The sequence below is a fragment of the Tenrec ecaudatus genome, chromosome 8, assembly GCF_050624435.1.
Source record: "Tenrec ecaudatus isolate mTenEca1 chromosome 8, mTenEca1.hap1, whole genome shotgun sequence".
NCBI lineage: Eukaryota > Metazoa > Chordata > Mammalia > Afrosoricida > Tenrecidae > Tenrec > Tenrec ecaudatus.
Window position 1 is genome coordinate 118,246,802 of NC_134537.1, and position 16,112 is coordinate 118,262,913.

Sequence of the window (16,112 nt, forward strand, 5' to 3'; positions counted from 1 at the left end):
ATCAAGCTTTTTATTCAGAGATTCTGAAAAGATTGCATAACTGCGACAAAAAAGGCCTGATTTGTAGCAGACCGGGGACTGGTTTTGCCACTATGACAGTGCACCTGCTCACACAGCCATTTCAGTGTGCCACTTTTTGGCAAAAAACAGTATGTCTCTTACCCCACGCACCTGACTCACCTGACCTCAGTACATGTGACTTTTTGTTCCCTCGAATGAAGAGGAACATGAAAGGACAGCTATTTGACTACATAGAAGAGGGGAAGAAAAAACGAGGGAGGTGCTACCAGCTATCCAAACATTTATTGATGTTCAGTAAGGAAATAAAACCTGCCCAATACCATTTAGTCATTAAGGAAATGGCGAATAAAATCACTGAATTACCACGTCACATCCACTAGGAGGTAAAAGATTGACAAAAGTATTGGTGAAATGTGGATCAATTAGAATAGTTTACATGCTGGTCAGAGTATAAAATTGCACGGCTAACAAACCCAAGGGACAAGGGAACAACAAGTGATCCAAATTGGTGGTGAGGAGGGTATGGGAGGGCTGGTAGGGCATGATCAAGGGTAATGTAACAGAAGAATTACCTGGGTCGGGACTAAGCATAATTGTGGGAAAGGACAAAAGTCAAGGGAAATAGAGGAAAGAGCTGGGAGGCAAAGGGCATTTATAGAGTTCTAGATAGAGACATATATATGAAAATATATTTATATATGAGGATGGGGAAATAGATCTATGTGCATATATTTATAGGTTTAGTATTAAGGTAGCAGAAGGACATTGGGCCTCTACTCAAGTCCTCCCTCAATGCAAGAATACTTTCTTCTATTAAATTGGCATTCTGTAATGCTCACCTTCCCGACACAACCGCTGAAGACAAAGGTGAATAAGCAAACGTGAAGAAAGCTGATGGTGCCCGGCTATCAAAAGATACAGCGTGTGGGGTCTTAAAGGCCTGAAGGTAATAAGCAAGCGGACATCTAGCTCAGAAGCAACAAAGCCCACATGGAAGAAGCACACCAGCCTGTGTGATCACGAGGTTTCGAAGGGATCAGGTATCAGGCATCATCAGAACAAAAAATCTTACCATAGTGAATGATGCGGGGAGTGCCGAGTGGAGACCCAAAGCCCATTCGTAGGCCACTGGACATCCCCTTGCAGCGGAGTCTCGGGGAGGAGATGAGCCAGACAGTGCAATGTAGCGATGATGAAAAATACAACTTCCCTCTAGTTCTAAATGCTTCCTTTCCCCCCTAACCCCCCCACAACTATTATCCCAATTCTACCTTGAAAGTCTGGCTAGACCAGAGGATGGACACTGGTACAGATAGGAACCAGAAACACCGGGAATCTAGGGCAGATGATCCCTTCAGGATCAGTGAGGTATGGCGCTACGGGGAATGTAGAGAGGGTGGGTTGGAAAGGGGGACCTGATTACAAGAATCTACATGTGACCTCCCCAGGGGACGGACAACAGAAAAGTGGGTGAAGGGAGACGTCTGACAGGGTAAGATATGACAAAATAATAATTTGTAAAGTATCAAGTGTTCATGAGGGAGGGGGAAGTAGGGAGGGAGGGGGGAAAATGAGAACCTGATGCCAGGGGCTTATGTGGAGAGAAAATGTTTTGAGAATGACGAGGGCAGTGAATGTACAAATGTGCTTTACACAATTGATGTACATATGGTGATAAGAGTATGTGAGCCCCTAATAAAATTATTTTTAAAAAGTTGCACGGCTAATTTTGGAAAGTATTTTGGCAGTTTCTTACAAAGTTAAGACTTTGCACATGACTCACCAATTTATTTTCTAGGTATTTCATCCAAGAGAAAGAAATGTACACATGTTCATAAAAGTAATTTTATACTATTTGTCATGACATCTTTATTCTTGATAGCCTCAAGGAAGAATATCAAAAGATACATGAATAAACATACTGGTATATCTATGTTGAATATGTAATAAAATACTATTCAGCGATTAAACAAACTAGTGAAAGATCCAATAGCATGGATTAACCTCAGAAACATATTGTGTAAAAAGAGCCAGTGAAGGGTATAGTGTGGTGCCATTAAAATCAAGATCAGAACTTCCACAACTAATCTGTGATTATAAAAAGCTAATGAATGCTGTGTGGGTGCTTCCTGGTTGCAGAAGGATTTGAAGGAATTTTGAGGCTCATGGAATGGCCTTCATCTTTAGGGAAAGTGATTACATGGGTGTATACGTTTGCCGGTACTCACCAAAATATATACTTAAAATAAGTATTGAATATAAATTATGTCTTAGTAAAGCTAATTTCAAAAATAGGGTTGCTGTCTTATTTTTCCTTCTGATATGGGTCAACCAAGTGTAGTAAGATAGCATCAGTAGAGTTTAAAAATAAGATAGCATCTCCAAGACTTCAAAAATATATTTTAAATTAACAACCTCATTTTAGAATTTGATCAGTGGTTAGCACTCTATTTTCATCTTCCTAAAGAAAAATAGATGTTCTATAAGACAACGCAGTATTTAAATGTTCTCTTGAGTATTTAGGACGTTAACTGGTTTTAATTATACCACCATCTGGCTTGGGTACAAGATTCATGCCATAAGACTGTCTCTTAGATGTGTGGTTTTATGCAAATTCCTAGCTTCCATCTTAGATCTGTAACTTTTAAAAAGTATATTAGTGATTATGGATGTGTTTGTTTTTACTAAGGAAACCTTTGAGAAGAACTTTGAGAGAGAGACACATAAAACCACCGATCAGAATGATGTTGATAATGCTAGTGTGATATCTGTATCATCAAATTTTGAGCCTTTTGCAACAGATGACTTGGGTAAGCAGAATTTTCTATATAATAATAGAGCTTGACGTTGGTCTGGTCTTTGCATTACATTGCTAAGGAAACATCTAGAAAGGTAAGATGTGGTAGAAAGAAAATGGACTTTAAACCTATTAATATATCCAAATTCAAATATCTCCTCTTCAGCTCTTTACTTTGGGCAAATCATAGAACCTTTTAAACCCTTTCTGCATATATAAAAGAAATAGGAACCCTTGTGAAAAATGCATAGACCATTCTAGCCCTCACCATAAGACTCAATTTCCTTTTCTTAAGGGAAAGCTAGAATTTCACATCTAATCACATTTTCAGTAAAAATCTTCACCTCATAATTTGAATTGGAGAACTGAAATTTCCTAGCATAGAAACCTGTAGTGAAAAGCCCATCTAACACACAGTTCTTTGTTTTAAACAAATGAAGTTTGTCAGAATTCTAAATGTGGCAGAGCCTGCATCCGAGACTTGTCAGTGAGATTATAGAAAATATATATTTGATTCATTCCTCAAGTTGTAACCTTTTAAAACATACATTGGTATAGTCATTCAAACCACCCAGTACTTGGCGAATTATCCTAATATCCACTGTTCTGGTGGGTCACAAGATGAGAATACGGTCTAGAAAACTTTTCAGGGTCATTTAAAAAGTAATTTAAGAAGACTCAGCTGTCTGTTTCCTTGACTGTCTCTCAGTGGCCCTCATGAGTTGAAGGACTGCCAGTATATTAGCTGTCTCATGGAAGGGAGTTGACCTGAGCCATTTGTACTGCTCTGTTGACTAATTAGCTGTTTATTTCTTATGTTTATCTCTGTATAGAATCATAAGTGTCAAAAAAAGTAATTTAAAGTCACTATAAAAGAAAAAGAACTCAGCCTTACTTTTATCAAAACAAGTCTTTTTGCTTTTCCCTGATTGTTGCACTCTTAATCCCTAATGCCTACTGAATAAACGTCTATCTGGTAGATCTGTGTTGAATTCATCCCATTACAAATCAAAATTACTCTATTGCAAGCACTTCCCCCTAACTCGTTTCTCTTTTCTGAATTACTGCTTTGAATACTACCTGTTTTCTTTCATTTACTTAGTCCTTTGAATTAGCCTTTATCATAAGCACTGCTGAAAGTAAGCCTTGGGGAATGGAGAAATCTCATTTTTAAGCTTTTACCTTATCTTATTTGTTTATATTATGTTTGATTGTTTTCATTAGGATTTGCATCGATTCATTTTTTTCCTCTCTTTATTGGTACTGCTTAAGTTATGTAGTAGTGAAATAAATATGTGCTCAAGAGTGAGAAACCAGAGTTCAAACCATTACTACTACTACATTTCACTGGCTGTGAAGCCTTGGAAAAGTCATTTCAGTTCACTTTAAGAGTAGTATCATCTAATAGTATCGTCTAGTCCAGGGGTCAACAAACTATGGCTTGAGAGCCACATGAAGCTTATCTGGTAGATGCATGTGGCTCTAGAGCAGTGGTTCTCAACCTTCATGTCGCAACTCTTTAATACAGTTCCTCATGTTGTGATGACCCCCACCATACAATTATTTTCGTTGCTACTTCATAACTGTAGTTTTGCTACTGTTAAGAATTGAGTGACCCCTGTGAAATGGTCATTGAACCTCCAAAGGGGTTATGACCCTCATGTTGAGAACCCGTGCTCTAGAGTAAAATTGAAAAATTTTAAAGCATATTCCTCAGAATTATGATCTCTTTGTTTATTAAACATATTTGTGGCTCTTGAATAATTTTTAAATTGTTGTGAGGGACAGATTAAGCTCTTCATCTCAAGTTTACTGACCTCAGATGTAGTCTAGAGAACCCTGGTAGCACAGTGGGTTAATTGTTGGGCCAATACTGAAGAGTCAGTGGTTCAAGCCCAGCAGCTGTTCCACAGAAGAAAGATGAGACTTGCTGCTCCCGTAAAGATTTGTAGTCTCGTAAACCCTAAAGAGCAGTTTTACTCTGTCCTATTAGGGTCAAGACTTCATGGCAATTTTTTTAAGCATCTATTATAGATGCCCAGGTGGTACATTTGTTAAAGCTTTTGGCTGCTAACGAAGATTGGCGGTTCAAATCCACAAGGAACTCGATGGGAGAAAAATAAGGCAGTCTTCATCCATAACAACATAAAGCCTGGGAAACCTATGCAACAGTTCTGCTCTGGCCTGTAGGGACACTATGAGTCTAAATAGATTCAGTAGCAAACGTTTTATTACCTATTCTGTATGCTTATGCTAAGAATTAAATTTTCAAATGTGATAATGATCTGTGAAGTACCAAATAATGCAATACCTAGAACTCGTTCAAGCAAATTTTTCTTACTGATTTTCAGGGTTTTTTTTCAATTAATCTATTTTGGATTGAGTGAAAAGTTTCCTGTTGCATTTTCTAGAAATATTTCTGTTCTAAATGCAGGAAACACTGTGATTCACTTAGATCAAGCATTAGCCAGAATGAGGGAATATGAGCGTATGAAGACTGAAGCTGACTGCAACCCAAACATAAAATGCACCTGTAGGATTCTTGAAGATGAAGATGGTGTTGCTGGCACTACTACGATGAATAATTTAGAAGGTGTGTTCTTGTTCAGACCAAAATGAAAGTCATAGTGCTATTTTTGTTGAGAATATGCATGCAGAGCATCAACCAATTCAATAATTTCTGCATATACTATTCAGTGATGTTGATTATCTCTTGGAATTGAGCGACTGTTGTCATTTTCCTTTCCTAAGTTCTCCCTATCCTCTTCACATAAACTCACTCGTGCTTCATAGTGATTTTTCTTTAAAGCTTCTATTCGTTATAAGGGGGTTAAATGAGACACGTGGTTGGTAGCATTATTTTCATATGCAGTTAATAAGAATCCTATATTCTTTAAAATTAAAGGCCTTATTTTGCTTATATATCATTTTCTTTTTAAAAACAGAAGCTCCAGTTATTGAAAATCATAGTTCACAACAATCTGGAAGTGAAGTTTCTAATATCCCTTGCCCTAGAATTGATACACAGCAGCTGGACCGGCAAATTAAAGCAATTATGAAAGAAGTCATTCCTTTTTTGAAGGTAAGCAATATTTAAATAAATTTACTTGCATTTTTTGGTTATATAAAAGTCACCCAGAGATAGCCTCTACCAACACATTTTTTTATTCCTTCTGTACTTTTGTACACATATGTCATTTTTTACATAGCATACCATAACATCTTTATAGAAAATGATTTTTCTACTGCATATTTTTAATGTTTTTAATATGCATTTGTTATTAATTTGACTGTATTTGTAGACTGTCTGCTTTGTGCCAGTACTTTTTGACTTGACAGTGAATGTCTTTGCTCCCATAGAACTTACATCCTAGGGAATATATAAGATATGAGTGATAAGACAGAGCGAGCTTAAGCCAAGACCATTCCAGAGTGGAAGGCTTGAGGCAGGAATTAGATGGCTAGTTGAACTGTAAGAAAACCTGTGTGAAATTTTTAAAAAAGAAAAAGAAAGAAAACCTGTGTGATTGGAGAGGGGTTGTGTGAAGATGAAGTTATGGAGAGAGGCAGAGGGCCAGTTATGTCCTGGCCCCAAAGTCCATCCTTTGTACTCCCTTGGGTTCTCTTTGCTCTGCTTTTCCCCGCTGCTCCACTGCATGCACCCAGTGTTTGTCTCAGTGTGGTGGGGTCAGCTCAGTCACACATCCCCCAGTGTGTCTCAACTGCTGTCCCGTGTAGGGCCATGGGTCAGTGCAGGATGTCGCGTCTCGCAGTCTGGCCAGCTGTATGGTCCTCTCTGTACGATGGGCCCTTAGAGCCGGGTTATCGTCTATGAGCTTGGTGGGCCCAGGTGTACTCCACTCCATCCTTCTTCCTTCCTTTGTTTCAGCTTCCTTCTGGTTGTGGTGTGGTGGGGTGGGTCAGTTCCTTTCCCACACCAGACGATCTATTTTCTGTGGTACTCCCTTCGAATGTGGAGGTCGGGCTGAATCTGGATTGGGCCAGCGTATGGTCCATTCTCTTTGTGTAGTCCTCCGTACTTTACGTTGCCCTCCTTGTTTGGTGTGTCTTGGTGGGGTCCGTATGCATGTTCCAGTGTTGTGGGGACACAACCAATACTCTACCCTGGGTGGGTTAGTGAGAGGGCCAGTTATGTAGAACTTTGTAGATCATAATCAGGCTTGGCTTTGTTCAAAGTGAAGACGGCAACTCCTAGAAGAGATTAAGCAAGAGAGAGTCTCATTTCCTTGTGGGAAATTGATTAGAGGGGACCAGGAATGCAGTGAGATCTGATCAGAAATGTTAGAGGCCTTAGATGTGATTGGAGGACTGAATAAGTAGACAATTGGGATATATTTTGGGAAGTCAACAGGTTCTACTAAAAACTGGATGGGAGGAAATTTAATTTGCATAGACCAACCAGGGCTCAGCATACTGAAGCTTGCAATACAATGATGTGGTAAGAAGATAGAAAAAGTCTAGAGTTCTATTTTGGACTTTAAATTCGAGCTGCCTGTTAGAGAATTATTTGGAGAGATCAAAGACATTTAAGCTACAGGTTTAGGTTAGGGTAGTTCATAGCTTGTAGCACATGGCAATTAAAGTCATACTGTTTAAGAGAAGGGAAGCCGGCCTAGAACTGGACTCCAGAACCAGGCACCTAATAACGTAGAAGAGCCAGCATTGTCACAGAAAGGCTGCCAATATGCTGAATGCTCCGAAATGTCTAGATAGTCTTAAGGGGAATTTTCTGTTAATAATTGTATAGTCTTTGTTAAATGTTTATAATAATAATTCTGATTGTAGTTGTTTTTCTATTACAATTTTCTAATAATTTAACTAGAATTTAAAAGTACTTCCATTTTTACTTCATTAGAGAAATTTTTAAACATAGGATTTCTAACTAAAAAGATGTGAATCTTTTAAAGACTTCTAAAGACTTTAATTGCCCCTCAGAAAGGGGCCAATTATGTCTCTACCAAGAAAGTACTTATAATTTTAATATCATTGGCAAGATGGATAAATGTGTAAGAAATGAACTGTAAAGACATAATTAGAAGTCTTCCTGAGGAGGCATTCTCACATTCTGTTAAAGTATGTTGCCCATGGTCTCATGTCTTACAACCTATATCAAATTTCTTATAAGACATGGACAATGGAACGTTACTTCAAAATATTTATATTTATAAACTCGGGAGACATAATTGCATTTTATGGAATAGTCTTTCAACACTGTTGCTAGCACTTTTTAAGGCCTTAACTCTAGTTAGCACTGTTGCCAGAAATGTTCCTCTTTCGAAAACTTGTTCCCTAGTCTTTGGTCAGATACGACCTTCTTGTGTGCAGACATACTCTCGTCCACTGTTACTGCTTTTCTGTTTTTGCGTATAATACTATCATCTAACCATTTCTGTGTTTGATTTTATGCATGTTTCCCCCATGAAAATACGCGGAGCATAAAGGGGAAAGTCATGTTAGAAATTTATAGAAACCTTTATTAAACAAAAATAACGAAATGTGACACTATTGTTTCTTGACGTATCCTCCATCTACATCTATATATTTCTGAAAGTAGGGTCTACATCTAACACTTCTCAGAAGAATGTACTCTTTGATGTACACCATGTAAAGATAGCAGTTTGACACGACTCAAATGACTCATGTTCCTTTTGCTGTTTTTTTAAGTTTGGGGAACAAAATGAAGTCTGGAAGGGGGGGGACAAAAAAAAAACAAAAAGAAAGAAAACAAACAAACAGAAAAAGAAGTCTGAAGGAGCAAGATCAGAAGTATAGAGTGAATGGAATAAAGTTGACTGAGGACATTCTCATAGAAGAGCCCAACTTCTTTATAAGAAAGATCCCCCCCCCTTTTTTAAAAATCATTTTATTGTGAGCTTATACAGCTCTTTTCAGAATACATACATCCATTGTGTCAAGCATATTTGTACATTTGTTGCCATCATTGTTTTCAAAACATTGTCTTTCTACTTGAGCCCTTGGTATCAGCTCCTCATTTTTCCCCTCCCTCCCCCATCTTCCCTCCCTCATGAACCCTTATAAATTAGTATTATTCTTTCATGTCTTACACTGACTGATGTCTCCCTTTATCCACTTTCCTGTTGTCCTTTTCCCAGGGAGGGCATTATATGTAGATCATTGTGATTGGTTCCTCTTTCTTTCCCCCCTCTCCCCCCCACCCTTCCCCTATCCTCCTGGTATTGCTACTCTCAATATTAGTCCTGAGGGGTTTATCTGTCCTGGATTCCTCATGTTTCCAGCTCTGGTATACTTGATCTGGTCTAGCTAGATTTGTAAGGTAGAATTGGGATCATGATAGTGGGGTGGGGTGGAGGAAGCATTCAAGAGCTAGAGGGAAGTTGTGTTTCATCATTGCTATGCTGCACCCTGACTGACTTGTCTCTTTTTTGTAACCCTTCTGTAGAGGGGTGTCCAATTGTCTACAGATGGGCTTTGTGTCTCCACTCTGCACTCCCCCTTATTCACATTGATAGGATAGTTTTGTTCTGGAAAGACACTATTATCATCTGTAGCTTTAAAAAAAATGTATTAAGATTCCTTGGAAATCCCAGAAAACAATCAGTAATAGCTTCCTGTCTGCCTTGGATTTAACTGGACCAGCAACCCCCCTTTTCCAAGATGATTTATTCATTCTTCTGGCAGCCCATTGTACATTCAACATTCTTTACCAACATCGTAATTCAAAGACACCGGTTCTTTGTTTAGCTTTCACACGAATATGAAGCAATTGCAAATACTTTAACTTGGATCCTCAAAGTGACATCTTTGCTTTTTAATACTTGGAAGAGATTTTTTGAAGTAGATTTGTGCATCTTGTAATTTGTTTTGTTGTGTTTATTCCTTGGACATCGATTGTGGATCCAAGTAAAAGGAAACCTTGACAACTAACCTCTTCTCTGTTTATTTTATTGTTCATTGCTCCAGCTATGAAGATTTTTGTTTGTTTTTTGTGGAGGTTTAATCCATACCAAAATCTCTAGTAGTTATCTTCACTAGTAATCTTGATCATATTCCCAGTGCTACTGAGTCAATTCTGATTTGTAGCAACCATGTAGAACCAGAGTAGAAGTCCCGGGGGTTTCTGAGGATGTAAATCTTTACAAGAGCTGACAACCCATCTTTCTCCTTCAGAGTGGCTGGTAGGTTTGAAATTATGTCCTTGAAGTTAGTATTCCAGTGCTCAGCAGATTTACCATCAGATAGGCACCTGACATGTAGGAGAAATTCCATAAGTACTAAATAACTGGATACTTAAAACCCCAACTTTCATTTTCAAACTAATACTATTTTGGCTTGACTTAGTATAGTTTGAAAACAGCTGTCCAGTGGGATAACTATCTGTTTCAACATCATTCCTAAGACCTTTTACAATTTGGTCCCAGCCTCTTAGCTATTCTATCCCACATACCTTATTAGCCTATTTGACACTGTTTAAAAAAGCATTGTCTTTAGTTCTTTCACTAACCTAGAACGCCTTTTTGCCTTTTCTGTTGTAACCCACTCGGTATTACTGTATGCAAGCTAGAATTGATTCTTCACTGTTCTGTTCACTAGAATGCACATAAATGCCTTTATTGTCACACTTACATAAAACCCAAACCAAACCAACTGCTATCATGCTAATACCTGCTCAGGAAAACCATGTAGAGAGAACTGTCCCATAAATTTTCCAAGGCTGTAAACGTTTGTGGAAGCAGATTGCCATATCTCCCACAGAGCATCTGGTGGATTCAAAATATTGATTTAAGCAGTGCAGTGATTTTAAGCAGTACCAGCAGACCTCTTACGTATGATGGCATGTTAAAGTTTTTTTTTATTTGTCTCCCACAACAGTATTATTTTTTTCATCATTTTGTTCATTGACTCAAGAAGGATTTTAAACTAGGCAGAGGAATTCAAGAGATACGGTACAAATACATCCATTTTTACTGTAATTCTATCTCTTGTAAATTTGTTTATAGCAGAAAGAATATATATTCTGATACATCAGTAGATAGGCAATAGGAAACTTATTTCAGGAGGAGTTAATTAAACCTAGATATATACGAGGGGTTGTCCCCCCAAAAAAAACTGGTAAAAAGCTCTGCTGGGCAGGGGTGGGGGGACCCGGGTTTTTTTTTGAGGTACCCCCTCATATTAAAGCTCACTTTAATTATAGCTGCCATAGACAAAGTTCCTGGAAATGCATATTATGGATTTCTCTCTTTTTTTGGTGGGCGCACCAAAGTAAACACATTCTAACAATCTGAACAGGGTTTAGTTTGAGGCACTAGGGAACTAAGAAGAATAAGACATCAGTTTGAAGAGTCCCTATCAGGAACAAGAACTTTGCTAAAATTGAAGAAAGATCAAACATCAAGATTATAGGGAAGTTTGGGTGGGAAAATTGTGAATTCATTGATGTTTTACAGAAAGTTTGTGGTAACAATGCCCTAAAAAGATAATTAATTTGCAAATAGATAACTCAAAAGATGGAACTAAGAAATACTGAGAATAAAGGCTTGGGGGCAGACTATGCACACCCAAATTGCATGGAAACCATTGTTTTCATGTTGTAATTAGAGGACCATCAATTAACAGCAGACACATTAGCCAGTACCACATGCATCTATTAGTTCAGTTTACACAGTTCTGACTAAAAAGAAAAAATGAGTAAACTTTCTGTTTGATGGGGGCTAAAACTATTAGTCCCAAATCAACTACAAACAAGCACAAAGCTTTCTATGGATTTTAGATAAGAAAAAGCAAGATCTTCAAGCATTTTTTGAAGGATTTGAAGAGCTTATGAAACGTGGCTTTATCAGTATGATCTCAAAGTCAAAACACTGTCAAAACAAAGGTAGGCTGACTGGTCAAGTTCAAAGGTGTCATGGCAATTGTTTTGAGGGTTGCTTAGGACATTTTACATGCTGATCTTCTGGAGGACCCAAGGATGTTAGTGAGAAAGTTGGCCAAAGCTTTAGCAGAAAAACTTTCTAGAAAACTTCATGAGATGTCTTCTCCACCATAATAATGCTCCCCTGCTTGGTTCTCATCAAAGAAGGGCAATTTGGTGAGAGTTTCTATAGGAAATCCTGTTTTGGCTCCTTGTGACTCCTTTATGTATGTCAATCTTCAAAACACTTAAAACTGTTTCTTCAATTAATAGTGTGAAAAAGTGACATAGTTAAATTCCCAGGGCCTTCCCTTTGTTGGGGATTTAGTAAATGACTCGTCTCATTGCCTACAAAAGTGCTTTAAACTTGATGGAGCTTATATTAAGAAAGAAAGTTTATACATATTTTTTCTTTTGAATTTTTTTATCTCATGAAAGTTTTGAAGTTCCCATGTATTGCCATTTTCTTTTTTGAAAATAATATGCGTGTACTATAATTTTTTAAATGCAATTTTGGTTAAATTAAGTATCTTTGTATTATCTGTTTGATAAATATAACTTTTTAAGAGCTAAAATGTTCAGTGATTTGTTTTTGTGCTTAGGGAATTAAGCTGTCCTCACTTTGGGCATTTTATTCCCTTTGTCATTTTATGACAAAATTAAGAACCTATTAGATATTGAAACATTTTATTTTTAAGTAAAATGGAAATCATCCCATTTATGAAGCATCTAAAAAATTAAGGCTTTTTAAAATTGGAGTGATTTATTTTTAAAATAATAATCTTTCTTAAAAGCCTTAAGATAGTAAAATGCTAAAGATATCTTAACGGCCTAAAGTCTGATGACAAACGCTGACTTTCTAGTGTGTCCGTATTGGTGTGTTAGATGCTACTGCTCGCAGTACTAGAGTTTTCTAATACAGTCGACTACCTCTCATTTTCTTGAAATGGTTCTCTAACGCTTCAGGTATATGCCACTGCCATTAAGTAGATTTCTATCCATAGCAACTCTATGTAGGGTTTCTAATTTTGTAAATCTTCACATTAGCAGACAGCAATATTTTACTCTCTCAGAGAAGCTAGTGAGTTGAACTGCTGATCTTGCTAGCATTTCAAAAAAAAAGTTTCTGAGGCTATCAAAATGAGTAGAACCAATTTTTTTATTTTAACTGCACTATATTTTGAATTTTAGTTTTAAATTATCGTCATACATCTTCTTCGACAATGTTAGCTTTTTATCCAGTCCTCCAAGCAGGATTTGGCTCTCTTATCTTCTACCACTAATGAGTCAAAAATGGACTCTTCCTCCTAAGAGCAGTCGGTTTGACCTCTTCTCAGAAGCGCAGCTTCAGTGTGCATTCTCACTTTAGCATGGATGCCTGTTGTCATAATAGGCATTCCGTGAATATTTACTAGCTAGCGCACAAGATAGTATCCAACCTCTAGCTTTCAGGGGGCTTCACCACTGGGGCCGGTGAGCTTTGTCACCTCTCCATCAAGGTATACTGTCTTCAAATTACTCCACGCTCTTCGTATCTGCCATTGCTTTTTCACACTATGGACCTTTCGTATAAGCTGTCTCCTCTATCCAAAATATGAAATAACCTTTTCTCTTTCCAGCTTGACAGAAGTGAATGTAACTCCTCAAAGATATTTAATGTTAATTCTAATGCTCTGCTGTTGCTTCTTCGTGCATTTAGTATGTGCTTCACTTGCAATATTTATCAAGTGTTGCGTGTCTTCTGTGAGTCAGCTCCTATGCTACATTATACATGATGAGTAGGAAGCCAGTCCTGTCATTAAAAAGGACTATCTACTAGACAGCCGATAGCTAGCTTGTCTTCATTACTTGGCTACCTTACTCCTATACTAGTATTTGGGCCTTGGAAAGCCAAGACTATTCCTTTTTTTTTTTTACATTTTATTAGGGGCTCATACAACTCTTTTTTTTTTACATTTTATTTTATTTATTTTTTTTTAATTTTAACAATTTATTGGGGCTCATACAATTCTTATCACAGTTCATACATATACATACATCAATTGTATAAAGCACATCTGTACGGTCTTTGCCCTAATCATTTTTTTCTCCTCTTTTCTTCTTTTACATTTTATTAGGGGCTCATACAACTCTTATCACAATCCATACATATACATACATCAATTGTATAAAGCACATCTGTACATTCCCTACCCCAATCCTTCTCAAAGCATTTGCTCTCCACTTAAGCCCTTTGCATCAGGTCCTCTACTATTTATTTTTTCATTGTCATCTTTGGCACATAATTCTTGATGAGTATTAAAAATAAGTTTAAGTCTAAGAAGGAACCTTAGATATCATATAATTTGGCTGCCTTATTTTACATATTTGAATATTTTTTAAAGAGTTATAGGGAATAAGTTCTAGGAACTGTCCAGATGAGTTTAATGCAGAAGAAGGATTACTCCCTGAAGTTACTTGGTAGAGATGGTTGATGTACTCTTCTCGTGAAGTTAACTATGGTTTAGGTTATTTCGTAGCTTGCATGTGCTTCTAAATGAAGCCAGATTAAGGAGAAGAGACTTCCTGAAGTGGCTTGTTAAGAAACAGTTTTAAGAACCCATCACAAGGTTGGATATATAGCCCCTCTACCCCGCCCCCCAGATGTTTTTTAATGTGTGTGTGTGTATGTGTGTACCTTGTTATCATTCCCGCCCCCCCAAAAAAAGAAAGTTTTAACTGGGGGTTATTGTTTTGACCATGAGAAAACATTTGGATATGTCTGGACAGTACTGTTCACAACTTGGGATTCTATCACTGCCATCTAGTTGAATAGACACCAACTAAACTAAGAATGCTGCTGAGATATATGCGTAGTGCAGAGGATGGAAATAGTGCCATGGTTGGGCATCCCTGAATTAGAAGATAATATAAAGGAAATTGTGTAGCAGGTGAGCATGCTGGTAAGAGTAGGTGAAATTAACTGAAACAAGCTGATATATAAAATAGAAATGGTAGCATGGGGAGGAAATTGTAAGATAAAGAAAGTAATACAAAGTATGGGCTCAGCCAATTTCTTGTAGTGGATACTATCTGTTGATGGTATGTGTAAGGTGGGAGTTTGGCTGTGTTTATGAGCATTTGCAAGTGTATAACTGAAAAGTAAGAGGCATTTATTCAAGAAAAAAGTTCATCTATTAGGGATTATTTTAAAGTAATAGGTGAGCATTTATCCTGACCAACATTGAATTTTCTCAGGAGCACATGGATGAAGTATGCTCTTCTCAACTTCTAACTTCAGTAAGGCGCATGGTTTTGACTCTTACCCAGCAAAATGATGAGAGCAAAGAGTTTGTAAAGTTCTTTCATAAGCAGCTTGGAAGTATATTACAAGTAAGAGGGTATATTTTCTCTATATTTAATAACTTTATTTTTTAACAATAACCATTAGCGTTCAAGTGTTTAATACTTAAAAGGGTTTTTTTGGTTGTTTTTCTTTTGGTGATTATTATAATTTAAACTTTAAGTCATATATATTGCTTTACTTACAATTGAAATTTACTGTGAGCTTAAGAAATTTATTTGGTTGATATTTGTATAGGATTCACTGGCAAAATTTGCTGGCAGAAAACTGAAGGACTGTGGAGAGGATCTTCTTGTTGAAATATCTGAAGTGCTGTTTAATGAATTGGCTTTTTTTAAGCTCATGCAAGATTTGGATAATAATAGTTTAACTGTTAAACAGAGATGCAGAAGGAAAATAGAAGCAGCCGGAGTAATACAATCTTATGCCAAAGAGGTAAATGACATTCGTTTTGGTCTGGGACTAGTTATAATTAGCATTTAGTATTTTCTTGATTATTAATAATTATAATCCTATTTGACTTAGCCAAAGTACTTATTTTTATTAATACCAGTTAACAAATGATAAAACACATGTTTTATATACAAAATATCAGAAGGAATGGCAGTGGCAAACCATAAGGAATCCCAGTGTAAACAGGGATTGGTGCTGAGAGTATGTTGACAGATTTTCCATTTATATCCTTGTCATTGATGTGTAGTGGGGGAAAGGACCAGTCCTTAACCAGCTGTTTGCCAGACCTAACCTACCAAACTCACACTGCCACCAAGTCAATTCTGACTCATAGAAACTATATGAGACAGAGTAGAACTGCCTGTTTTGGCTTTCCAAGACTACAAATCTTTATGTATACAGTCTGGATAGAGCAGAGGATGTACACTGGTACAGATAGGAGCTGGAGGCACAGGGAATCCAGGGCGGATGATACCTTCAGGGCCAGTGGTGTGAGGGGCGATACTTGGGAGGGTAGAGGGAGAGTGGGTTGGAAAGAGGGAACTGATTATAAGGATCTACGTGTGACCTCCTCCCTGGGGGAC

At 37.4% G+C, this 16,112-nt stretch overlaps 1 protein-coding gene across 5 annotated transcripts in view; it reads left to right on the plus strand.

Annotated features, from left to right (window-relative positions):
• PCM1 (pericentriolar material 1) overlaps nucleotides 1–16,112 on the plus strand; it is a 90,373-nt gene that overhangs the window by 61,433 nt on the left and 12,828 nt on the right. For all 5 annotated transcript variants that reach the window (XM_075556781.1, XM_075556783.1, XM_075556782.1 and 2 more), the window contains 5 exons: nucleotides 2,711–2,831; nucleotides 5,253–5,411; nucleotides 5,764–5,900; nucleotides 14,970–15,104; nucleotides 15,313–15,510. In XM_075556781.1, coding sequence (XP_075412896.1) covers nucleotides 2,711–2,831; nucleotides 5,253–5,411; nucleotides 5,764–5,900; nucleotides 14,970–15,104; nucleotides 15,313–15,510 — 750 coding nt within the window. The remainder of the gene's footprint in view (nucleotides 1–2,710; nucleotides 2,832–5,252; nucleotides 5,412–5,763; nucleotides 5,901–14,969; nucleotides 15,105–15,312; nucleotides 15,511–16,112) is intronic.